The sequence below is a fragment of the Lontra canadensis genome, unplaced genomic scaffold (assembly GCF_010015895.1).
Source record: "Lontra canadensis isolate GAN:19392208 unplaced genomic scaffold, GSC_riverotter_1.0 scaffold83, whole genome shotgun sequence".
Classification (NCBI taxonomy): Eukaryota; Metazoa; Chordata; class Mammalia; order Carnivora; family Mustelidae; genus Lontra; species Lontra canadensis.
This window is the reverse complement of record NW_022631077.1, coordinates 3,582,429-3,609,382: the sequence shown is the minus strand read 5'-3', so window position 1 is coordinate 3,609,382 and position 26,954 is coordinate 3,582,429. Positions and strand designations below refer to the sequence as shown.

At 41.1% G+C, this 26,954-nt stretch overlaps 1 protein-coding gene and 1 long non-coding RNA gene across 4 annotated transcripts in view; one reads left to right on the top strand and one right to left on the bottom strand.

Annotated features, from left to right (window-relative positions):
* Positions 1-231: 231 nt before the first annotated feature.
* On the bottom strand, positions 232-7,309 carry LOC116882302. Of its 2 annotated transcripts, none has more exons than XR_004385618.1 (3): positions 7,235-7,309; positions 6,289-6,353; positions 232-252 (listed from the first exon to the last, which is right to left on the bottom strand). It is a non-coding gene; the product is annotated as an uncharacterized LOC116882302 (long non-coding RNA). The 2 variants fall into 2 exon arrangements; XR_004385617.1 differs by lacking the exon at positions 232-252 and adding an exon at positions 3,826-4,291.
* An 8,249-nt stretch (positions 7,310-15,558) lies between these two features.
* The window catches only part of TOX (thymocyte selection associated high mobility group box), a 299,994-nt gene continuing 288,598 nt past the window's right edge, over positions 15,559-26,954 (top strand). The window contains exon 1 of one of the 2 annotated variants that reach the window (XM_032882605.1): positions 15,559-15,841. In XM_032882605.1, the coding sequence (XP_032738496.1) occupies positions 15,740-15,841 (102 nt within the window). In that variant the 5' untranslated portion in view covers positions 15,559-15,739. The remainder of the gene's footprint in view (positions 15,842-26,954) is intronic. The other variant, XM_032882604.1, reaches the window with a different exon arrangement.

The window sequence follows — 26,954 nt, the reverse complement described above, 5'->3', positions numbered from 1 at the left end:
GTTGTCAATCTGCCTACCAGGAAGCATATTTCGTCTTCTTACTAGCATCCTTGTTGTACAGATAGGGAAACTGAGCGTCAAAAGATGTATCCAGGGGCGCCTGGGTGGCTCAGTGGGTTGGGGCCTCTGCCTTAGGCTTGGTTCATGATCCCGGGGTCCTGGGATGGAGCCCTGCATAGGGGTCTCTGTTCGGCAGGGAGCCTGCTTCCTCCTCTCTCTCTGCCTGCTGCTCTGCCTACTTGTGATCTCTGTCTGTCAAATAAATAAATAAATAAATAATCTTTTAAAAAGATGAATCCACTCCCCAAAGTCTGGCAGATAGCGCAACTTGTACGTACAAGACCCAAGATGGATGATCCCAGAATAAGGGTTTAAAATCCCCACACTGTGGTTTGCCCTACCAGAAAGCACACAGTAGCCAGGAGAGTATAGAAGCAATTTTTTGACTCCCTGGCAGAAATTGTTGCTTGCATTGGGGTAGTTTCAAGGTAAGGACAGCAAAGCCAAATAGTGCCATCTAAAAAAAAGAGGGAGTAAAAAAGAAATTTTCTTTTATATATTCTTCCAGGCTTATTTAATTATCCAGATAAATGAAACCTTAGAACAACACGTTATTTGGTGCCCGTAGACCAAATATAAGCGCAAATTTACTTGTTGAAGTTTTCTTGGTGTGCTCTTTCCTGGGCTGGAGCAGGAGGCCAACATTCTTTCAAACAGTGAGGGAGCTAGCACTTCATGCCCATTGGAACTGGACCTCTCAGAAGGCAGCCAATAAAGGCAATGGCCAACAAGGTTGAGAGTTTTCCTTTCTGTACAGTTCTTTTTCTGTCTGATCACTTGGCAATGGGAATTATTTAATCTGATTTGTAGTCTCCGTATCCTGCCAGAACGTCACATTCTCGAAATATTTTAGAAAATGTTTTAGAAAGGAAATTTTACACCACCTATAAAGTAGAATACCTACTTGAGATATTTTCAACAGAGGGGCTGCTGCACTGGAAGGGAGGTCTCAGACAAGAAGACGGTGGGGAACTGCCCATGGCCTTGAAACTCACTTTTAAGTGACTTTTTGGGAAAAGTCAACTCAACGCAAAGAAGGAAGAGTTGCAGACAGATCAGGAGAATTTTGACACAGTTGTTAAAGGATGTCATGGAAAGAGAATTTCTGCCACGCCTGTTCCCCAGAAAAAGCCCAGCCATGAAAGAAAAAGAATTCAAATGTATCCCCAAGTGCAGAAGGACATTCAATGCCTCCTCATTGCTTCAGCCAGTTCTTCCTTGGATTCTAAAATTGAATATAACAATGCTTATAAGCAGTTAGAATAAGCAGTTTCTTTATGTGGGGACAGATTAAGTTGGTGTTAGTTTTTAGACTCCCTTTTTGGATTTTCAAGTCCCAACCCTGAGATGAAAAAGATGTTTTGCTGTTCCCTTACTTTTTCCAACTTCTCGAAGCCCAGAGATCCAGAATAAACCACTGAGGTCTAAGCCAGGTCTATTACAAACCCCACATCCTTGGCTTTAAACCCACCTTTGCCACCTTGGAGCCATTGATGACTGCTCAGCAGTCTAGGTCTTCAAATCAAGGATGCTCTATCCCATAGTATACAGTAAATGTCATTACATCTCTATGTCTCTACATCCGTACCTTATAGATCCTGAAAAAAAAAAATTCAGATAGACAACAGATGATGAGGTCATAATAAATTTATTAAAGGAATGCTCTTTAAAAGGTATATGTCCCCACTCTTTGAAACTAATGTCATAGAAAGAATAAAATCTTTTTCTTTTTCTTTTTTTTTTTCACACACTGTTAAGGAGAAAACATTTGGTCTTATTAGGACAATTTTTAGGTTTTTAGTGATTAGAGCTAAACTATACAGTTGGACCAACAATATTGCAATGCATATTCTGTTTATTGGAGAGGCAACAAAATCCTGGGATTTAAAGTGCAGTAAACTGCCGTGTTCAAATCCTGGCCCTGTCGCTTGCTGTAATTATGAACTTGTTAGAATTATTTTGTCAACACACATTGAAGAGAAATTATTTGAACTCCATTCAACTAAACAAATAATTACCAAATATTTTTTATGTTTCAGAAATTGTGCTTGGCATTGCAGAGCCTCAGAGATTAACAGGACATGGGAGGACTGCCCCAACAACTCATGGAGAAGAGAGAATAACAGCATCCTACACATGAACACACACACTCCCACACACACTCACATAAACTGTAACATAAGATGAAATGTAAGAAATCCTATGAGAGAATGAAAGAACCACCAGTAATTGTTCAGGGAAGGAGAATGGGGAAAGCCCAGATGGGGTAGGAAGGACCAGGAGGAGTTTCAGGAGGGTAGTGATGGTGGCAGGAGGAAGTAGAAGGCAGGGCTGGGACTTGCCCAGGAACAAACACGTAGGAGCTAGAAAAAGACAGGTTATACTAAAAGAATATGAAGTGATCTGCTCTGGTAGACACACAAACACTGAGAGAATTAAGTCTAGAATTTAATAAAGATCTGGAATGCTGGGTATGGAGTCCTTACTGAACTCCAAAAGCAATAAAAATGGGCAGCTTTCACTGATATGCACAAAGTGCCTCTCGAAGCTTCTAGAAAGAGATGAAATACTGGCTTAAACTCTAGATGCAAAGATACTAAATCAGTAGGAAGCAACATTATGAGTTTTCTTCTGTGAAAATAGCAGATTAAACTTTGAATGGAAATTTATAAATTAATTTACAATTTTTAAGAATGTGTTGGAACTTTATCACATTTTACCAAGAGGCAGCCTCTCTGAAAGGCCTTTTTTGCAGGAATTGGAATAATTAAATTGAAGATTCAGTGTACCTTTTCAATCATTTTATTAAAAAACTCATTCTGCTTTTCTCTGAGGGAGAGATAAACCACTGCTTAAGGAAGTGGCTAAATCTTTTTTTAAACTACTGTATTCACCATAAAATATATGACACTATTCCCAAATAACACCTAATGGAAGCTGGTCACATCAAAATCAGAAAAACAAACAAACAAACAAACAACAACAACGACAACAAACTTGCCCTTTCAAAATGAGCTTTTCGTGCTTGTCTTTAAAGCAGATGTTAGAAGTACAGGGGAGATTGAGATATAATCCAGAATGGGAGAAGAAGAGCTTATAAACAAATCATTACAACACAGTAATGAAAGACTCTACAGTGTGCCTGTGGTGGGGGGGAGGGCTTAGTACAGCTTGACTGAAGGAATATTTGATTTATGTCTTGAAGGTAATAGGAGCTATCATGGGTGTATGTGCTAGTGAGTGTGTTCTCTCTAGACTGAGGGAACAGTAGATGCAAATGCTTGAACTTAAGACAAGCACAAGTAGCTAATTGCTGGAGAGCAAATGGTTTGATAAGTTTGGGTATCAGAAAAGCTGTTGGAGGTGTTCAAGTGGGGCGATGGTGTGCTCCAAGTGTCTGCTAGGTTGATAGGTGGGTGTGTAGATGCTGAATTGTAGGTAAGGAGAATCGGTAAGAGGCTCAGTAAGAGCAGTAGTCCAGATGAGAAATGACAAAGGATGAGACCTATAGTTAACTACAGGACTGAGTGTAACTATTAAAGGAGATACGCGTTCTAGGAGAAAACGCTTTATATGGGTATTGCATTTATCAAGATTTATGTGTGTATTTAAGATTTTATTTATTTATTTATTTGAGAGAGACATAGCAAGAGAGAGCATGAGTAGGGGGCAGAGGCAGAGGAAGCCGGCGAGCAGAGAGCCCGGCTCAGACTCAGGGCTCCATCCCAGGACCCTGGGATCATGATGTGACCTGAAGGCAGACACTTAACCAACCCAGCCACCCAGGTGACCTGAGATTTATGTGTGTTATGTATTTACATATATTATGAGTCCCAGTGACTAAAGAAATATAGCCAGCTATAACGGATAGATGGTTGGAAATAGGCACCTGGGAGTGCCTATAGAAAAGGGACATTGATTTGACAGGGATTAAAGAATAAGTTGTAGTTGGACCTATGGAAGGAGATAATCATCCAGGAGAGGGTATAGAAAAGCTTTTGTGAACCTGGAACCCAGCCCTGTGTCTGGCAATGAGTGAGCACTCAAGTGGTATTTGTTGTGTGGATGACTGAGTGAGTGAGAATACAGATGAATGTGTACCAGGCCCTCCTGGAACATCTCTCCTTGGAATCTAGGACTCCATGTTCTCTTGATTTCTCTTATCTCTCTGTTTCTTGTCATGCTGCTCTACCTGTTTGTTCTCTTCATGTAGATGCTCCCCAGTGTGTATCTACAACGACAAATATAAGACAGGATCCCTTCACTTAAAGACTTCACAGTCCAACAAGGAACGAATTTATAAAGCCCCCAAGAAAGTAAAGAAATGTGAGAAATAAATTGTTCCCAGTTAAACACACTGGAATACATTCAATGAGAGTCTTAGAATAGTTTCAATAGAAAATATTTCAGAAGCAGAAATCCAGATTGCTGTGAGTTGAAGAATAAATGGGAGGGTGAAGAAGAAGAGTTTGGGAATCATTTTAAGAAGTTTAATAACAATAGGTTGGGAGGTGATGGAGCCTTATTTGGAGCGGGGAGTGGGGAGGTAATGTCAAAAGTTGTTGTTGGGGGAAAGGGGTTCAGGGCATGGAAAAGTTGGCCAAGAACCCAACAAAGCATAACAAATATTGTCTTTGACCTCAAGGAGCTAATTATTTATTACAGAAAACAGACATGTAAATTGACTGGGAAGGTAGAGTATGATAGATGTTATGACCAGCCTGGAATGTGCCAGTTGGAGAGTCTGCAATGCTTGTCCTGAAGAGAATAATGAACTGATGTCTGATCTGAATCTAGAAGAGAAATAGGACCTCTGCGTGCAGATGCCCAGAGGAAGGGGATGCTGGGTAGAGGAAAGAATGGGAACAAAGGCAGAGGAATATTAAAAACATAAGGGTTACAAGTCATTTGTCATTTTCTCCGAGTATGTGGAATACATTTTCATTTCATTAACAATGACTTCTGAAAAGCAAGGTTTTAATTTTTCTAAAATTCAGTTTATCAAATTGCATTTTGTGTCCTAAAGAAGTTTTGTGTAACCCAAGTCATGATTTGATCCTATATTTTCTTGTATTATCCGTATGGTTTTAGCTCTTAAATTTAGGTTTATGCTCTGTTTAGAATTGACTCTTGTATATGATGTGAAGGAAGAGTTTATTTTTGCATTAGGGTATCTAATTGTTCCAGCAGAATTTGTTGAAAAACATTTTGCCATTGAATTACCTTGTCACTTGTTGAAAATCAATTAACTATGTATTTGTGGGTCTATTTCCAGACTTCTCTTTTGTTCAATTAATTTATATGTCTATCCTGATGTCAATATCATGTGATCTTCATTATTGTATCTTTATTGTAAGTATTAAAATCAGATGATACGATTTTTTCCCAAGTTTATTCTTTTCCAAAATTGTTTTGGTCCTTTGTGTTTCCATAAAAATGTTAAAGTAAGCTTCTTATTTTCAATGAAAAAAAAAAAAAGCCTAAAGCTTTTATTGGAATTTCATTGAATCTACAGATTCATAGAATCTATAGAGCAAAATGGTATCTTAATTATATTAAGACCTTCGTACTATGAACATGGTATAGCTCTCCATTTCTTTAGGTCTGCTTTAATCTCACTCAGCACTGTTTTTGCAATTTTTAGTGCACAGGTGTTATATATTTTGTGGTAGGTATGCCTAAGAATTTCATATATTTGATGTTATTATAAAATTTTTTTTTAAATGTCCAACTGCTGGGGCACCTGGGTGGCTGAGTCGGTTAAGCTTCTGACTTTGGCCCTGGTCATGATCTCAGGGTCCTGGGATTGAGTCCCAAGTTGGGCTCCCCACTCAGCAGGGAGTCTGCTGTCCCTCTCCTTTTGTCCCTCCCCCATTCATGATCTCTCTGTCTCTCTCTCAAATAATAACTAAAATCTTTTTAAAAAAATGTTCAATTGTTTGTTGCTTGCATAAAGAAATAGAATTTCTTTCCTACTGTCCTGGCTTTCTGCAACCTTTCTAAACTTACTTATTATTTTTTTTATAAACTCTGATAAAGGACTTACATCCAGAATATTCTCAGCAATAGGTGGGCAAACAACCTGATCTTATAAAGGCAAAAGCTTTTAGTAGGCTCTCCATCAAAGAAGATACACTAGTGACAAAGGTATGAAAAGATTATTAGTCATTAGCAAAATATAAACTGAAAAAATATATGTATAATTATAAATCCACTGAAATGACTAACCTTAAAAAGATTGACAATGCCATGTGTTGACAAGGATTTAGGGCAATCAAACTTCTTATAGATTACTGGTAGGAATGAAAGAGGGTATAGTCACTTCTGAAATCAGTTTGGCAGTTTCTTAATAATTGCAATATTCATTTGCTATGCAATCTAACTTTCACATTCCTAGATACCTACCCAAAGAAAATGAAAACATATGTCTATACAAGTACTTGTGCTTGGATTTTTGGGGCAGCTCTATTCACTGTAGTTAAAACTGGAAGGAGCCCACATGCCCATCATGTGGGTAAACAAAACTGTGATCATTCACAATGCAATATTACTTAGCAATAACAAGGAATAAGATACTAATAGACAAAACAATGTGGATTAATTTCAAACACATTAAGCTAAAAGAAAGAAATCAGACATAAAAGACCACATAGTAAAAGCTTCCATTTGTATGACATTTTGGAAAAAACAAAACTAGAGTAACAAAGATCAGGTCAAGGGTTTCTGGGGTCTGGGAGTTGGGCAAAGAATTGACTAGAAAGGGGTCCAAGGGGGGTCCAAGGAAATTTTCTGAACAGATGGAGATGTTCTATACATGATTGCGGTATTGGTTCACAAATTTCTCAAAACTCATCAAATTATACATTTCAAATTAGTGGATTTTTATTGTAGATAAATTGTCCTTTGCTGGATTACTTCAAAAGAAATCTGGTGAGTTTAATTTACTAGGAAGGCAGGTCCATAATCCATTATCTGAGACCCTACAGGCCAAATGTGGTTTTTTTTTAAATGTGTTTTGAACTTCATAATTTTTGAAAGCTTATATAGTATATTACTTACAGACTGATATATATCATCCATATACTTATACGTTTATATAGTGTACTAAAGCCAGCCTTGATGCAGGAATTGATCCCATAGTCAAACATAATTCTATTTCTGTAGCAAAACATACGTGTATTCGTGAGTAGAATCAGTATGTTCTATGAAGAGCCTCTTGTCACTTTAGATGACATGTTGCTTCTTGATTGACTGAGGGGCTGCAGTCTTGGCCAGGCAGTTTGGTATTTGCTCTAATTTAAGGTTCAGAGGTCGGGACTGAGAGGTGAGATATTCTGAGGTTGAGAAAACACGAGGCTGGAGAGGGAGGTAGATCACAGAGGATCACATTGTACTGTTTAAGATTTTCCTGGGCATATTTATACATTACAGCTACTAAAATGGCAGATTAGTTACTCAGAAAAAGGAAGATCTGGTTTCTCCTTCAGTAACAAGCTCCTGTGATTACTTATGAAAACCTTACTGTAATGGAAATAGTACATGCAAGTCTCATGGTCCATACAATATAATAATACAAAGGCATCAAGGCCAAGTCTTATACTGAAGCCCTTCAAGACTCCTCAGTCTCTTTAAGATAAAGTTCCAGCTTTCAGACAGTTTCGGTGATCTAAACTCGTTCTCTGGGTCTCCTCATTGTCCCTCCATCCTTCCCCTACCCCCATCTTGGCATGTGAAAAACTGTACCAAATACCCAGTCGTGTGTTCTGGCTATTCCCTAGCTTCTTTGTCTTTAAGAGCCTCTTTGACTTTGTTAATACCCTTTCCTCTGATTAAATGCTGTTCTCGCCATTCATTCTTTGGTAAATTTCTATTCTACAGGTTATAAATGCTTATAGAAGCCACACAGAAAACATAAATGAGTAAAGCAGCCAAGGGTTGGGGGGGAGGAAAAACAACCACCAACATATATTGTTATGTAAGACACCTAACATGTAGAGGGCGCTTACTAATGGTGGCCTTAATTAAAAATGGTATTAGGCCATAATAATAGAGCTGAGGCACCATAGAGAATGCGATACTATTGTAACTCTTCCCAGCCTGTCACAGTGAAGTGGAAATGTTTACATATTATGATATCGTGAATTCCTTTTCAGTAGCTTCCTAAATCAACTCCTTCTGAGACCAAGGGAAAGTCTGCCAAGTTAAGTTGTCTTCTTGCAAAGAGCACCGTTTGAGGAATTGATGATATTTGGGGCCATCAGTCCTATTCAGAGAGATTCCATCTCTTCCCGCGAGGAGCTTCTCATCAGCATCAAACACATTAATACAGACAGACATATTGGAGCACCATTAGGAACAAAATGGAAACATTAAAGCAATCCATGGATCGTCGGGTAATTGCATTACGTGAAGGTCAAGCATAAGTGGATTTGTAGTGGAAGGAAATGGTGAGTACCTAATCAGGGCAGAGATCAGGAACTGCACGTGGGAACTGGGCAGGCCAAGGGTACAAAAATCACTTACCTAATCAGCCCTGGAAGATTTCACGGGACGAGTGGGGAGTCAGTAGCAACCATCAGCCCGAGTGGGAGCTCAAGAGTCTCTTGCTGTCTTCAAAATGTATGATTTTTGAATTAGGGAGTTGAAGGCTACACATTAAAACACACTGTTATAAAGCAGAGAAGATTCCTTTTCTCTCGTCTTTGGCTCTGAGATTGTCCTATAAGGCCACCCTTATCACGTGAGAGTATCCTTTTACGCAAGTAGCATTCTAAAAATGTATTCAATAGTTTAACTCCAAGTTAACTCCAAGTTTCAAAATTTAATTTAAAGATTTTTAATTCCTAGTTTTACAACATGTCTTAAATTTCACTGGCAAGAATCAGATGTTTGCTGTTTTTCTTTGTTACCAAAGTTCTTGAAAATATTCAGGGACAAATCTGATGTAAAAAAAAAAAAAAAAGCATTTTCCGACTCTAAAAAACTACAAGATATGTCTTGATTCCCTGTTCGGATGAAGTTCATTTTACGCTATCCAAAATGTGCGAGCACAGAAACCCTTTAGATAATTAGAGCCAAGGCTGAACCCTCTGCCCCCTCGATCATATAGAAGGAAGGTGTATTTCAAGAAGAGGAGTGTCCCTTGGTGCTCAGGGGATGTGACCTGACTTTTACTGGGGGCAGAGATGTTATGCCCAGTCCGATGGAGAGCTCACTCTCTCCTTTGGCAATACGTTCAAGACCCCTGGGGAGAATACTTCCCCCGTGTGACTAAATTCTCCAAGGCTCTAGTATTAACAACCAATTTCTTACATTGTTTCTTCAGTGAAGGCGTTCTCTTGTTTCTGAAAGAACTCCTGAGATATACGATTCAAAGATATTATATTGCCCCCCACCCCGAGTCTGCTCCCCTCCTTTCAGGTCCTTTAACTTTCTTAAAGGTCTTATTTTCCCAATCCTTTAATCATCTCTGTGGTAAAAAACTAAGTTCTCATGCCTTTTTGTCTCACTCTGGACGAGGTACTGGCTGGCCTAAGTCCTGTGGGTCATATTGATATGTTTCTGCACAAGTGAGACCTTCTCGCTTTAAATTGAAGTGTTCCTGTGGACTCGTCATGTCTTTTTGAAAACCAACAATAACAAAACACAGCTATGGACACAGTTCAAAATAAGACACAGAGTGTACAAGTAAGCCAGGATTATCTTTCCTTTGTATCACTCTGGGTCCCTTTCGGGCCCCACTTCATGGGAAAGGATGACCCTTGATTGTCCATTTTCACCAAAATAGCATTTGGGAAAGCAGGACTGTTAACTCAGGTAAAGCAAAAGGGCTGTTCCTTTCATCTCAGTAATTCCACACCTACTCTCCTTCCAAGTGACTTTTTATAGAATATTAGTTTGCATTAAAAAAAAATCCATTTAATTGCATGGGAGAAACACTTCACCACCACGCTCCAGACCGATCCCATGTTGCAGCTGCTCCTACTTAACGGGTAATTGTGGCCTCACTCTTTTCCAAGGAACTAATTCTGATTTTGAAAGGATTCGTCCTCATAGTTTATCCTGATGAGAGAGGACTGGATTATTGCTGTGTAAAATAGTTGAAGAGTCTTATTATAGCTATTATGCCACAAATGTTGTATATTGTTAGAGATCCCAGTACTGTCCCACACTCAGTGTAAGATGTGCAGGCACTGGCACCCTTCCCATATTATGTAAAAAAATACTGCATTTTATGAGTCATTTAGTACCATGTGAGGTATCTGTGGACCCTATATCATTTCCTTCAAACTTTCCTCATCATTCTGAAATCCTTTATTTTCTGGTTGAAAGACTTACAATCTAGTCATTTCTCACTAGTCTCCCCAGGAAATAAACTTCAGTACTCTCTGTTCTCCCACTGCATTATATTATGGATTGCATATCATTCTACTTTACATTTAAATTACTTTAGAAAACTATTAAAAAAAAAAAACAAACCTCTGGACAACAGTAAATTCTAACTGGTAAATTGAGAAAATGTAAATGTTTCCTATCAAAACCATTGATGATGTTTCTAGAACCTTGAAGTGGGGTAGGATTCAGCATTGGTTAGGTTGTAAGGAGAAAAAATACCAACATACCTAATTCAGCCATAATCTTGTTAGGAACGTAAACCTGTAAACACATGCATAACAAGACGGTTTATAATACAACTGGTCCATATCAGGGGTTCAAATGAATGGAATTTTAAAAGAATGAGGTTTTCTTCTACAAGAGAGACTGAGCTATCACCTATTGCTGGAAAGCACACCCTTAAATAAGAGGAGGCCAGTGAAGGACTGATATTAATTTTGTTATAAAATACAGCATGCTTTGATTTTAGTTTCAATAGTTGGCATTTCAAAGTAAATCCCTCTATAAGATCTTTCATCCTCACCTTCAACATAGAGAGGGCTATTACCCTTAAAGAAAATTAACTCCAAGGGCTAACCGAGAGTACCCCTCAAGAAGTGCCATTTTGTTGTTGTTGTTGAATGATTTTTATAAGACTCTCATAAGTCATGGATAGGATTGACTGTGTAGAGGATATTTTCCCTGATGCAAAACATTCTGTGTGTAGTTTGGAGACATTACTACAAATTTAGGGCTTATGTCCATAGTACAAAGAATCAGTAAACATAAAATGTGGTCAATGGAAACACATACAAATTTGAAGTCATGACAATGATGAAACTATCATCAAAATGAAGATGCAGAGGGAACAAAATAAGATGCTAAATGTGGTTTGTAATTAGGGGTTAAGGTTTCCAATAAAACTTGTAAAACTAAATAAGAAACTGAGATGCAACGTTAAGAAATTATGACTAGGTCCAGGACATAGTAGGCATTTCAGAAAGGTAGCTATCAACTTTATTACATCAATACTAGTTAAGGAGAAGTTTTGTTCACAGACCCACATTTTTTGGTAATGAGAATTCCTAGTTCAGATGACCAAATTCTAATTAGGGTCTCTACAGCACTTCATTCCGGTTTCATTAGAATAACTGAGTCCATTGCCATACTCAGTCTCTGTAAGGGCAATGTAGATGATGGGGACCTCGAGGCATGACCTGCCATGTCCCCTTGTGAGAGCCAACACAAAATAACAGTCCAGCCAGGAAATTTACTCACGTGAAAATTTTGTGCTTTGAACATTCCCTTTGTGCCCACGTTATCTTTCCTCCTAGACCACTGGTTCTCAATCCTTCCTGAAAGTTGAAAGCCCCTGGAAAGCTTCTACAAACTCCTATGCCCAGTCCTTACCCTAAATGGATTGAAACAGAATCTATGGTGGAGAAGCCCAGCCATGAGTATTTTTCAAAGGGTGTGGGGTGACGCCACTGACCAAAGTTAGAAATACTGCTCTAGAAGACTAGAACACATCTAAAACAGAAACTATTTTAAGAAATTTGTTCTTGTATGTCAACCTATACACAATACATAGCATAGAGCCTGGCTTTGCTTATATGGTTTTGTTGAATAATATCCGAGCAAATGGATGGACAAATAGATTAGTAAAATTAGCCATGATGTAAAGTTGAATGTCCTGGAAATTGAAAAATAATATAATGCCTCTCTACTATTTTTATCTCCCAAATTAATAAGATTTACTCAGTGGTTTATCTGTTCAACTTCCTCCATGTTTTTCCTGGGAGAACTGCTCTCCTCCCATATATGATGGGCTTTGGGTGGAGCATTATAAAGAGAATATTTTTTTCAGATCACACTGAGATAATCTTTACAGTCTACTCTTCATGTAGGAGTCATTGGGGTTAAGAGCTGGTTTTTTAAACCAACAGCTCCCATTCCCCCCTGAGCTGGGAAAAACTCAAGCAATTCTGTCACACCAGCTGGGTGTCTTACAATCTGATTCAATTCTGACAGTATCTCCCTGGAGATAGCATCAGATCCCACAGGCTAGGGGCTGAGCCCCCACAAGACTCCCTGCACTGCCCCAGGAATAAGAAACCATTTGAGATGCCAGTGACAAGCCCAGGGTGTTAACTGTGCTTCTGACTGATCAGCTATCAAGCTCATCAGCTAAGAATTTCCTATGACACCCTCCTTGGGTTTGATGACTTTAGCAGAGTGTCTCACAAGGCTCAGGAAAAACAGTTTACTTACTGTTTACATATTTATTATAAAAGGATATGACAAAGGATACAGATGAACATCCAGATGCATTGAGGAAGGTATGTGGGAAAAGACATGGAATTTCCATGCTCTCTCCAAGATAACCCCTCTGCATGACTTCCACTTGGTCACCAACCAGGAAGTTCTCTGAGTCCTGAACTTTGGCAATTTTTATGGGGACTTCATCACGTAGGCATGATGGATCATCAACTCCATTTTCATTCCCAGCAAACCCCCCACCCCCAATCATGAAGTTGAACTTACTGGTCTACTCTCCATGTATGAGTGATTGGAGTCAAGAGCTTTTTTCATCAAAAGCTCACATTCCCACCCTTCACACCATGCCACACACACACATACCATTTTGACTCTACTGATTGCACACAAAAGAAACCAGGTAAAATTAAGTAGAGGGATACATAATTCCCATGCATTTAGGTTTCTTCTCAAGACAGAGCAAAGTAGTAGGTCTAGAGAACAAAGTATAGACATCATTGTCTTCTCTAGATGTCAAAATATTGATAATGAAACTTTTCATCTTCCTGATGTTCACAGGGTCATCAAACAGACATCAAATACAGATTCTAAGAAAGTTTTCATAATTGATATAATATGTTGATAATAAATGGTGAATTAATGATAGAAATTTAAGTTTGGGAATATTTAAGTTAAAATCAAATTTCTTTTTAAGTTGTACAGAGCAGTTGGCAATCAACATGCACTGTACAGTTGTGTGGGGTGGCAGAATGTTATTAGTAGCATATAGTTATATAAGCATATTTTAGCATCTACAACTGAATTTTGAACACTGACAATCAAAACACAAAACATTTAAATTTTATTATAAAGAAATTTATTAAGAGGAAAAAAATTTCTATTTTTTATTTTATTTTATGCCTTGAAGGACCTGTAAATATGGATATTCTTCAGAATCCAGTGGAGAGGAATTCTTTTTTCTCACTGATCTCTCTCTCCCTACACAATTTCCACCATGTCAATCTTGAGGTGGGGAAAGTGTTAGGTTTTTGTTACTTCTAGAAATGATGAAGGGAAGAAAGAAAACATTGGTTTAAGAGAAAAAAGGGTGCAAGGAGTACAAAGCAATGCTAAGTAAAAGGTTCCTAAAAAGCCATGTGTAGACACTCAATGATGTTATCATTTCTTATACTTTCTTCATAGATTTTCTTCCAGATCTCTCTGATTGTACCTGACAGGTGCTCTCAGTATCAGGGGAACCAACATAGCTGTGAGAAAGTTGTACAGAGCAGTTGGCAGTCAACATGCACTGTATAGTTGTGTGGGGTGGTAGACTGTTATTAGTAGCCTTAGCACAGAATCAAGTAGAAAGGATGAATTACTTCCAGGCTCCTTTGCAGGGTCTTGGGCCCTACTGTGTGTGGCTACTTCCTCCTGGGAAGGTAAATATCACCCGCTATTGCCTGGACTTCCCACCAAGGACAGAGTCTCAGGGATAAATCTGCTGGACTCCAGCCAAATTTCGTGGATTCCCCGCCCCCGCCCAGCCACCCGGAAAAAACCGAAGTTGCAAGTTTCTGTGTTTTAGAGGTAAGGCGGGAAAACACGATTGGAGACTTCCGCCTCCCACTTGCGGACCAGAGAAATGGGGATGCTGATTCCAGGTCTTCCGTGCCTCTCCCAGAGCATCAATGGGCTTCCAATTACAAAAAGACAAGAATCCCATCAGGGGCAACTAGCAAGCCCACGTGTTTTCCCTCTAGCCTGATCTTGTGTGTTGATGATCCTTTCCCTATTTACACTTTGATTTACTCCTGTGGTCTTTTTGGAGTCTCTAGGGCTACCTTAGCTTTGCAAACCCTCCAGTGGGTCACAGATCATTGGGAGGTGAGGGCTGGAGGCGGAAGCGAGCGACAGAAGGGGGTAGACTTTTAAGCCCATCCACATCCTGCAGTCCTTTCGGGTCCCTAGCCCAGTAGCCCACTATAGCGCACAGTTGATTCGCACTCCCTGAGGGTTCCCGGTCCGTAGGACCGGCGCAGCATGTAATAGCCTCCTCCACCAGGGGCTGGGAGTAGGGGTGGGGACGCAGAGATGAGAGTGCGGAGAGCCACGAAAGGGGAGGTGGCGGATGCAGAGAAAGAGGTGGGGACAGCCGCGGAGGGGACGGTGGGAGCGGGGTGGGGCCGGGGCGGACCCGGGGGCGGGGCGCGCCACAGCGCCCCCTTGCCGCGCGCTCCCTGCCGTGCCCCGGGGCCGCCGGTGGCTGGGGCTCCGTAGCCCCTTTGTGTACGACTCGCTGGCCGGGAGGAGCGCGGATCCCGCACAGCGGAGGCTCCGCGGGGTCCCGCCGCCCCGGCCCGGTCCCGGCCGCCCTCTCCTCCTTTTTCTCCGCTCCTCCCTCCTCCGGGCCCCGGCCCCCAGCCCGGAGCTGCAGCCATTGGGTCGCGAGCGGCCCCGCGTCCTGCCGCGCACCCTACCCCGCCCGGCCCGGGGCGTTCACCCCCCCACTCTCGTCGTGTCCCCCTCTTCATTCCTCCCCCCATCCCAGGCCTCCAAGGTGGAGAAAATAAACTAAAAGCAGAGCAACTCAGAGACTCCAATAAAACGCCCAGGACCTAGAGCCCGAGCGCGAGCGCGTGTGCCGGGCGGCGAGGGGCGCGGGAGGCGGGGATGGGGGGGCGGGCGGGGGGACAATGAGCGCATGAAGTTACCTGCCCGGCGGCGGCGGCGGCGGCGGCGGCGGCGGTGGCGGCGGGGCCGGGAGGCGGCGGCGGAACAGGCTGCGCGCTCGGCGCCGACGGGTGCGCGCCGCGGCTTGGGGGAGAGTTGAGCGCTTTTCCCCCCTCTTTTTTTTTTTCTTTCTTTTTTTTTTTTTTCTCCTCTTCTTAAACAAACCACAAACGGATGTGAGGGAAGGAAGGTGTTTCTTTTACTCCTGAGTCCAGACACCTCTCTCTGTTCCGTCTAAGCTTGTTTTGCTGAACACTTTAAAAAAAAAAAAAAAAAAAAAAGGAAAAGAAAAGGAGTTGCTTGATGTGAGAGTGAAATGGACGTAAGATTTTATCCACCTCCAGCCCAGCCCGCCGCTGCGCCCGACGCTCCCTGTCTGGGACCTTCTCCCTGCCTGGACCCCTACTATTGCAACAAGGTGAACGCTCTGCTTTTGTTTCCACCGTGTTATTGCTGCTTGATCCCGGGAGGGGGGCGGCGGCGGCGGCGGCGGGCCGGCTTGGCTACCGGGGTCGGTCGGCGGAGGCCGGTCCCGGGCGCGCTCGGCTCGCAGCCCGCTACAGCCCTGCGTGCGCTTGGGTAGTAAATACTGTGCAGCAGCTCCGGGGGTTTGCCAAACACCGCGATTGTGCGGAAAGTGACACGATTTGCTCGGATTCTTTCCTTCCTGCTGTTCGCGACTAAGGCTCCCTGCCTAGGTTTGCCGGGGGGCGTTTAAAAAAAATTAAGAGAAAACCACGGAATACTTTGGGGGTGTGTCTGGGGTCCGGGAACGCAGGCAGAGAGTAAGAGAAGTCAGTTTATTTTCTAGTTTCCCCTTCTGCTTCCCGCCCTCTCACGGGCTGCGGGGACTCGTGGCACTGCTTCCCGGACCGGGATTAGTTGCCAGGGGAGCAGCCGGGAGTCGGGGTGCAGGGACCTGGGAGACGCCTCCGCCCCCCGCCGGGAAAATTGCTCCACAAGTCTTTTGTTTTTGCAAATCCTTTCGGGCGCCCGAGCCCGGTGTTCCGACACCAGTTTGCGGGCCGAGGTGCAGCGGGGTCGCCGGGTTTGGGGGACAGGTCCCGCTTGCGGGGGCGGGGGGCGCGGTAATTGCAAGTTTGTTAGAAGCCGGGCGAGTGCGTCGAGTTTACGTCTGAAGCTCCAGCACTCCTCACGGCGCTTGGAGAAGCGTCCCAGGCTGGGCTGTACCCACAGCCCGGTGACCCCAGGTGCCAAGGCCGCGGGGTACCCGGGCGCGGCTGACCAGGCGTGTGGCCCCGGGCGGGCGTGGGGTGGGGGTGGGGGTGGGGGAGGCGGCCGGGGCTACTGCGAAGCTCTGCTCGTCCCGTAGATAGAATAGTCGAGGGGTGCGAAGGGAGGGGGTTACTCTCGGTGCTTCTCCAGCTCTCTGCCCCGGGAGGGAGGACGCGCGGGGACCGGCCTTCGAGGGCAGCCACAGGGCCACGGCTGTCCTCGCCCGGGCTTATTGGACGTGTGGAAGCTGTCCAGCCGTGTGTACGTCGGAGGGGAGGAATGAGTTCTCTGAGACACCGGGCGAGTGGGTTAGACGCCCAGCTCCCGCTCAACCTGCTTGGTACTGTATTCCCTGCAAGCAGTTCCTTGTCGGTCCCTCCGTGAATTCCACTGGATGAATCGTTGTGGGCCCTTAATATTTGCCTGCTGGCGAGGCATCATCAAACAGCTTTTTTACGTGATACAGAGGTATTTAACGCGCTGCATCCTCAGCCCCCCGGGCTCCCCACCACGCCACCGCCTCGCAGCTCCAGAGTCTTGGTCAGTCGGGACACACACACACACACACACACACACACACACACAACTGTGAGTTAAGTGAACCACAGATATCACCCTGTGCAGAAGCTCCTTGATGCTGGGGTAGTGTAAGGCTCCGTAGAAAGGCTATGCTGAATGTCTATGATGGATAGGCAAGTTTGAAACGGAGGAAATAGTCTTGTGAAAGGCAGAAAGGCTTATCATACAGGGAGCTCTTTAGGTACGAACAGGTTGGAAAGCTCTGGTAACTTTGGTAAGAGAAGTTTGTGTAATGAAGTTTCATTATTGGTTAGTAGCTTAGTTCTTTTATTCTTAAATCTGTTTTGCCTTTATAAGCAAGTATTTTGTGTATGTAACGTTCTGTTTTGCTCATAGCACTAGTACTAACAAAAATAATAAAGTAGCAGACCTATCATGGTTAGTAAATACATCTTCCAGGGTGGTAACCAGTACCAAAAAGAACCATTTTGGCAGTGAAACTGGACAAATCTTGATTAGATTGATCGGTGATTTTAGGCTCCAAAAAGAAGGTAATGACTTGGATACACGTTTCACTTGTCATTCTTGTGATAGTAGGGTCAGATTTAATTTAAAAGTTAAATGCTTTGGAAAATCAAGAATTACTTCAATATATTAAATCATTTTCCAATTAAGTGCTTTAAATAATTTTCGTGGGTTGTGCTGTGAATTGAATAAATTAATTTAGAAAGTCTTCAGAATTTACTAGCTCATTGAAGTTCCTTTCAAGTCCCCCCGTGTAAGAGAAGCAAACTGTTCTTTTTAAATGCAAATTAGCCACCCTTTCTATAGACTAGTTGCAAGTCTTCTATTTAACTTATCCAGGGAATAATGGATTTTTAAAGATGCAAAGTCATGATATACTTCTAATAGTAGGAAGAGACTTCATGGAAATACTTCTGGAAGAACGCCTTCCCCTGCCTTTCTCTGGATAGCAGTCTATCAAATATATTTGTCACTGATCCCCGATTATATTAAACATACTGAGTAGGTTTGGTAGGCCCCAGAAAACCTAGATACTAGTTTTTTCTACTCCATCATGATCAGCACTGGTACACAATTTCTATCCAGCCTCACTGTTTTAGTTGCTTAGAATGTAGTCAACTAGCATTCATTTTTGCAATGACTCAAGTGGATTTGCAGGGATGTGGAAGATGGGCAGAAGTTTGGAAGAGGTGAAATAAGAAATCTGCATCTACATTTAGTGAAAGCAAGTTGGATCAGACTTCCCTGAAAGAGCCAAGATAGCAAAGTAAACCTTGTGTCTTTCAGAGGTGTAATGAATATGTGGTTTATTACAAGAAACAGTCACTTTGTCAGGTTATTTGTTTTTAATAGGTTGGTAAGACCATAAATTAATAATTATCTTTATTTTAAATCTGTCAACACTTTTGTAGTTGAAGTTGGTGTGCTAAGTCCCAGTGGAACCAGGATCTTTACATGCTTCAGAATCGTGCCGTTGTACCTGTAGTTTTCCCACTGATCTTTTTTTTTTCAATGTTAGAAGAGACCCTAATCCAGAAAATGAATATCTTCTTCCTCAAGCTTTTCTAAACTAAAAGGAGGTTGTGTTACCCCTCTGACACTTTCCGGCTGCTGCTCTATAGATTGCCAAAAACGCTACTTACATTTTTCAGTCGATAAACTCCAGAGGAGGCTTTTTTTTTTTTTTTTTTTGAAACCGTTTAATCTACTATTGGTCTATTGTAAGAGCACATTGCGTTATGAACACATCACTATGCAAACTGGTCTCCATTTTCACAGAGCCCATTGAGGGAGAAAAGTGAGAACAATGCGGACGATGTTGGTTATGGCAAGGGTGCGAGGCATCTCTTATACAAACAGCCAGAATGGATGGCATGTTGCTGTATATAGGTCAGCCTTTGAAACAGCAGCGTAGCTCTCAGACTGGGCAGAAACATGCAGGCTGAAAGTAACAGTGTTCACCTCTTGGAACTTAAAGCGTGGTTACATTTCAGACATTGAGAGAGGTACCATAGTCAGTTTCATCTAATTAAGACTATTTTAAGTAACACTGTAGCCCTTAATTGAAATTGCATTAAAGGAGCTCACAACTGGAGTGCAGTAGTAAAATATAGTCCTATTTTTTGTTCTAGTTGAAGGTGTCAGAGCATCAGTGCAAATCTATACCCACGGAGTAAGAACAGTTCCTTTCAGTTTCTTAGAGCAGTGTCATTTGTAAAGATTGTTTTCACTGATTTTATGCTAAATTGGGACAAAGAAGTGGTACTTTTTCATTTTTACAATGATGTGATGTATTCAGTTATTGCTCAGTATCTGCCCACATAAGGAACAGGAATACAATGATGTTATGACATGGCTAATCACAGGGATGCTGACCTCTGCCATCAGTGGGAGAGGAAATAATGGTCTTTACTGTTCTCAGTGGTTGCTGTTGTGGAATCAGGTCCTGAAGCTTTCTTTGGTTGGTTTAGACACAGGCAAGTCCAAGACACAAACCCATGCTCAATACTAGTTATACACAGACTAAAGAATAATGACCATTTGGGATGTTGGGCTTTTGTCATTGAAATGAGGAAGGACAGTGTATAATCTTTTCATATAAACATAGGAAGAAAGGACCTATTTGTGATGAACTCAGCGTTGAAATGTCAGGGCTAACATTAAACACTCCATAACTTTTGAGAAAAACAAGATTCATTATTGTTTCTGCTACATCTCCTTTGAGCTTATTTTCCTATTTACTTAGAGCATTAGATCTTGGACGTTAAGGTGACAAAACTCATCGCATCTAAAATACAGGATATATAAGCACATTAAGGTGGAGTCATTATTTCTACTCTAATAAATGTAAGAAAAAAGAGGAGAATGGGAGAAGAAGGAGGAGGAGGAAGGGGAGGGTTATAAGCAATTTAGAGCATCATGCCTGATTAGTTCTATCCACATACATAACTTCTAGGACTTCAGTAAATTCATAGTTGATACTTGGGACATCATTAGTGTGATTAAAACTCCGTTGGGAGTTTTACTGGCTGGATCTTTCTTAAGTTCTGAGGTCCTTAAAATGTGCTTTAAATAAAAATTTTATAGGTAAGAAAGAGCAGAAAACAAGCAATCATATGGTTTTGGCCACCAAATCAGATATCACACAAAAACCTCAAATGTAGCTATCTTGACTTTGTGGGATATTTCACTGTCACAAATTCCAATTTTAAATGTCTGTGCGAAAATTGTAGTATGGGTTTTGGAGAGATCAAATGCTATTTTTAACATAGCTTATGTGGCTTAATATTCTCACAGTTTATCGTATTTTTTTAAGGTTACTGAATGATGATATTAAGGAAAGTTTTAATATTTTGCTTAGAAAAACTAAACTGATATTTAAATATTATCTTAATAAACTGCTATTGTAGATCTTTTTTAAATGATGTGATTGCAAGGGATGTAAGAACAGGAAAAAAGTAAGGCACTTGAACCTGGAAGAAAAAGGGAAAGTTCCGAGTTTAACAGTGACTTCCTTGGTACCAAAACTGGGCCTCAAATATTGGTTTCGGTGTGTGAAACTATTTTTTTTTTTGGCCATGCTTTTTTGCAATGAGCTCAACTCAAGAGAGGGATAATGTAGAGAATTGGAGGAAAATCATACTTAGCTACAAAAGATGATTTATCCTAGTATTTTCCAACATTTTGCTAGGATACTAGAAAGTTGAAAAGACCCTGGGGATATTTCTCAACTGCTGGTAATTCCTCCTGCCCTGATTCGAAGACTGCCCTCAGTTTCAGGTCTGTCTGTATGCCCCCTGCCTCCCCACCTCCCACCCCTGCCCTTCCCAAACACCTCCAGTCCAGGAAGAGCTTGGGACCGTGGTTTAGCTCCTCCCTAATCGTAAATCGAACCTGGGAGGTCTGTACCTTCTAATGTGAACTCTCTTCCCTCTCCTCAGGAATGTGACTCAGCATTGTGGTTATCTTGGAGAGCATGCTCCTTTCCTGATTGTCATCATTGTTACAATCATCATGTTGACCTATCCATTCTTCCTCCAGTACCTGACCTTATTTTCTGGTTAAGGAAATTGGAATCTGCCAGTCTCCCGGCTCATACCCACTTTTTAAAATCCTGAATTAGGCTCTTCTCTTTTTCTCCATTTTCCCATCTGAGTGAATGACATAAGGTCATGCAATAATAGACCAAGAAACCATAGATACTTTGCTGTGAGGGAAAATAACTATGGCGGTCATTTCTAAGGTCTACTAGTTTCCACCTTTCCCCCACATTTTAAGCGCAGTGTATTTAGAGCTTGGAAACAGCTTCTGGAGCATCCCTTTTGGTGAGAAGTCTTTATTTAGATTGTAAAATAGTATAAAATTGGGACTGTGGTCTCCAAATCTTGGGTTGGGCTGCAGTAAGTTAGGGAAGTTAACACTTACAGAAAGTAAATGGGTTAACAGACTTAAGTGTTTTCATCAGAATATGCATGGACAACTAAAACAGGAAGAGTTGGACATGCAGAACTTATTTAACTAATCAATTTAGATAACTTACCCGACATGTCAGCTCTCTGAACGCGAATCTCCGGGTCCTTGGGAAGTCTTGGCACAGAATATTTATCTTGTATCTCAATAAACATGAAATGTAGCAATCATGACTTGATGGAATGCTGTTAATAATTACATTTTTAAAATGGTATCAATTGTTTAAGACAAAACTTACATTGTATACAACCAAATCCAAGAATCTAAAATGTACACCTTAGGAGGAAACAAGATTGTAGTGAACCATAATTAATAAATACTCTGGCCCCAATTGTAGTTCTTACCTGCAAGAAGCTTCCATGCGAAACATCTATAAGCTTGAATGCCACCTTGTTGGTCTCAATTAAATTTAAGCAAAATTCAAATATGAGAATGTTTACTTTTACTAATTCTAAAAAAACTTTCTTGCCTTTCCTTTACTTCCATTCTGGTGTTATTGATATATTTTTCAATTGATCTTTGCACCTCTCAGAGTCAGATAGCCTGTGGTCTCCAGTGGTTGACGCGACCTGCAGTCAATACTGAATAGCGTTAAATGGACTGTCCATTAGGAAGCTGGAGTGCCAAGACGATAGAGCTTACATCTGCCCTAATGAATTTGAGAATTTTTTGTTTTACACCATGCATGCCAAGTTTCATCCCGAAGAGCAATTTCTCATTAAAAACAGTTGAGTTATAAACTGCTTAGAAATGTGGTTTATAATGGAAGTGCCAACAGACTGCTAATTATAGCAGTTCTTCCATAATACTTTGAGACATGGAATTCACATTAACCTGAATGAGCTTTTCCTGGTTATAACATGTTTCTCCCTATAGCATTTATTTTGAAAGTGGGAACATTATATTGTTCTGTGCTTGGATGTTGATGGTGCAGCAGAAAAGACCAGAAGGAAGATAATGCCAGAAAGAAATACCCTGCTCTTTCATGACAGGAGATACCAGTATTTTTCCAGACCTCTGTAGTTTGGTCTATGGCAAGTTTGCATTACTTGATGAATAATGCCAAAGCTAACTTTTAAATGCTATCTTCAGATTTCCATTTTATTCATGAAAAATCATCATTTATACACATTTATAATACCAAAGGTCGTGCAACCAATGTTACTATTAATGCTTTTCTGTTTGTCCGTTTTTCACTTTGGACTTTTAAATGCTTCTGCTTTAGCCCAGTATTTATTGGTTTTCATTCCTGAGTTATGTGCTTTTCTGAAGCTATCTTGAAAGGACTCCTAGTTAAACTAAGGCTATGGTTGGTTGACACGAAGCTTTGTTAGTGGCCAAGAAAATATAAAAAGTTATTTTGAGTTACTACGAAGACCTACAAGTTATATGTATCTGATCCACACGGGTGAAAATGGCAGCTTCTACAGAAAATAGCTTTTCTTTGATGTCTGGGAGCATCTTTCTGGGGGTTACCTAGTCAGAGACATTGGGGTGTGTGTGTGTGTGTGTGTGTGTGTGTGTGTGTTTTCTTATGTTCCTCATGTCCTGGATATATTTCTGGTGATACATGCATGAGAATTTATCATAAATGGCAGAATCTATCAATGTGTACAACAACAACAAGGGAAATCACACTGCCTCATAGGAATGCCTCATTACCATTCCATTTTAAGAAACATAGCCATATTTCACAGGAGAAGATGCTTTCCAATGCTAGGGCTTTAATTGGGCATAATATAACCCGGTAAGATTAAAGGACTAAAGCTTTCTGAGAAAAACCATAGGCTCTCCGAAGAAAAGACTGCTTTTTGTTCAAGATTTGAGATAAAAATTGAGGGCCCTTAAACCTATGTTGACTTAATCCCTAGGCAAAATAAATATAACCATGGAAAGGACATGGTCCCTCCCCCTCTGTTTTCTACTCCCTTTAGAAGCCTGACTTCGTTGTGTCTAGTAAAAGTTCTGACACTAAAAACCTTTAATCCACCTGTGTCCCACTCTGCCAAGTATCCACTAGAGAAAATAATTTATATTTGTATCAAGGAAGTCTTACGAGAATTAAGGAGTCAACAGAGGCAGATTATTTTGAAATCCTGTGGTGAAAGATGTTCAAGAATTCAAACAGTGGTAGACCTTAGAAAAATACCATATTCCCGGCACACTTCTTGTATTTCTGCTCCTCTAGTGACACAAATGTATTTTCCAAAGTTGTAGACCAGTGATTCTTCCAGCATGGGAGTGAAAAGGAGAACCTTTTGTAGAGGGGTCACAGGTGAATTGGGACAAGTGGGGCATGTGTGGATAGGTCTGTAGTCTCCTCCCACTTTCCTATATGGATAAGCCCCTCCCCCCCCGGGCCTTCCTCCTTCTTCGAGTTGAAAGCCAGTGCTGTACCCGCCAGAGATGCTTCTGGTGGGAGTTGGTGCCTGTTTGCAGCTAGGAAGGTGAGCTAGAAGTTGAGTCTAACGGCTGCAGAGGGACTGCCCTCTTACAGCTCTTGACTTCAGGGAAGTGAGCTTGCCGCTCTGTACCTTCCTCTGATGGATGGGTCAGAGCTGCAAATATACAGTGTGCGAGATTAATTACCGAATGGATCGACTGGGTCTAAAGATAGTCCAATTACATTGAAAGCGTATCTGTGCACCACCTGATTTTCTGAAGTCTTTTAACTCAATTAAATGGTTAATTAAAAAAAATGGTGGGGTAAAGTGTAATGTTCATTGGCGTCTTCATACATTGTGAAAACCAATTCTCCCTTTCTAGGCCAACAGGCCTCAGCCCAAAATGCCAGCAACAATTGTATAAAGAGAAATGTTAATAATAAAGAGTCAGGATAACCTTTCAACAAAAAGTATATTTAATCATTTGGCAGATGCAGTCATGAACATTAATCATAAAAACCTGCAGATAGTAGAAGCTTAATATCAAAGCTAATGATTTATTTTATGTTAATGACTTTCTGCCAGGGCATAAAAGACTGTTCATAATGGACTCTCCGCGCTATGTTCAGTTACTAAGGCTAATGGGATAATCTTTTCTCTCCCAAAATTAAGCTTTTTGAAATAAATTATGCTGTTACTTTTCAAGGTAACTCTCAAAAATTTACTGCAAAACTAATCTTTTAAGAACTGCTTAAAGAAATAAAGAGGAAGAAAAATCCCAAAGCAGCTTTTCTAGTTCATGAGCAGTTTTACTTAATTAGAGAGAGAAAGTTTGCATGTATGCTAATATCCCTGAACTTGCAGTGCCAAATAGTTGTAAAGTCAGCCTTCAGTGACTGCCCATGTCGGCCTTTGGAGACTCAGCCCCCATGGGTATAGAACATGTTTTCGTCACTTACCAGGCAATAATGAAGGGAACGGTAGTAAAACGTTGAGTTGTTCACTGGGAAGTTTTTAAAATCATGTTTACAATTAGTTATAACCAACATTATATTTCAATAAGAGATAATTTGCCTACTGAAGTTCACATAATGTGCTAATCATGTCTAGTGGTTAATAAAGGCCTCCTACCTCACTCCCCTGATGGCTATAAAAGGCTATTATATTCATGGCTGCGGTTCAGGTACAGCTGCTCTGTGTTAATAATGCATCATTGTCCCACTAATCAACACACCAAAGGTCAGCCCCCCTAAGCACCTAAACCGCCTATTCTCTCTCCAAAATATTTATTAACACCTTAAAAGCTATCTGTTCATTTTCCTTAGACTCCGAGTCCCGTTAATTCCACTCCAGGCTACTTGTGTGATAAGGGTTTTGTAACCTGAGCTAGGTCACAGAGGAGATGAATATATATTCACAGTAATTTTCTCCCATAAACATGTTTCCCATTTCCACAGTAAAGGACTGAATTAGTGTAGGGTTGTTTCAGTCATGAGCCCCTTTATAATGAAGTAGGTGTGCTCCAAAGTGAGAACGTTTTCAGATTGTGGGTGTTATTTAAGGAGACATTTTGGAAGGAAAACAACTTTTCAATAACCAGAAGCATTTGAAGTCCACAGAGCCAGTCTGGAAATGGGGAGGGATATTTATAATCGAAACAGACGGAAATCGGTGTTAGTTTATAAACCTGATACTGTAGTGAAGTATTATTTGCTTAATTGTTCTTTTGGCATAGGAAAGCAATAATAGTAAAAGCTTCTTAAACCATATTTTCTTCACACAAAGAACACATTCACGTGAGATTTTCATTTTGCTAGAAAATCGTGTAAATCAATAAGCTAGCACTTATCTGCATTAAAATTAGGTAGACAACAATTTATAGGCACAGTGATAGTGTAGTTCTCTTGATACCCTTGGTTAGTGTTTAAGATAATCCTTGCTTTTGTGTCCTCAGAGAGCCAAAATGTTAAGTGAACAAGATCTCATTTTCCCATCTTGTATTATTGTCTCTGTTTCCTCTTACTCATTTTGATAACCTTGCGTGTGTTCGTGCGTGTGCGTGCGTGTGTGCGTGCTTGTGTGTGTCTCCTTCCTTTATGATTCGGGAACCTTCAGTATTTTAAGAGAAGAAAAAGACATGAAACTCAACTATGTTTCCATCATCAAGAGAAATGCAAAAGGCAAACCAGGGGGAGGAGCCTGGGTTTCTGCAGCACATAACGTACAATGGTACATTTGTCATGCTTTAAATATATAATGCCTACAATAAAATATGTACAGGCACAGTTGTGATCTATGAAGTCCCTGGCTCCAGTACCATTGTTTGTAGTCTCTACGGTTGTCATACATTGTTCTTTGCACATCATACCCTTACAGCAGAATTTGACACAATTTCTAGCTTTCAGCCTGCACCATTTTCATTGCACAATATACATGAGTTTGACAGGGTGTGTTGAGGAAAACTCTGGCAAGCAATTGATATTTTGAAGTGGCAAGCGTTTCAGCAGCTGCCTGCTTGTGAAAAAGGAATGATAAGATATACTGTATTGTTAGTTTCAGGGAAAGCATTAAGGTTTAAGCTCTGTAAAAATGTACACATTATTCGTCAGTGGCGAAGCAAGTCTTTTATGTTTTTTAGAGCTTAGCTCGCTGGCTGATGTGAACTAGAATGACATTGGTCAGTAAATGAATAGGAGTACTTTGAATTTGAACTACTGCCAATTTTGCACCAACAAAGGAACTGACAAAAGAAAGATTTTATGTGAAATGCAAAGCACACCCAATGTTTTGGGGGCGGGGAAAGGGAAGGAGAGAGACAGAGAGAGAGAGAGAGAACCACACGGGCGGGGGGGAATATTCTTTCACACATACTCGCGAGGATACCAAATAGTTAAAACA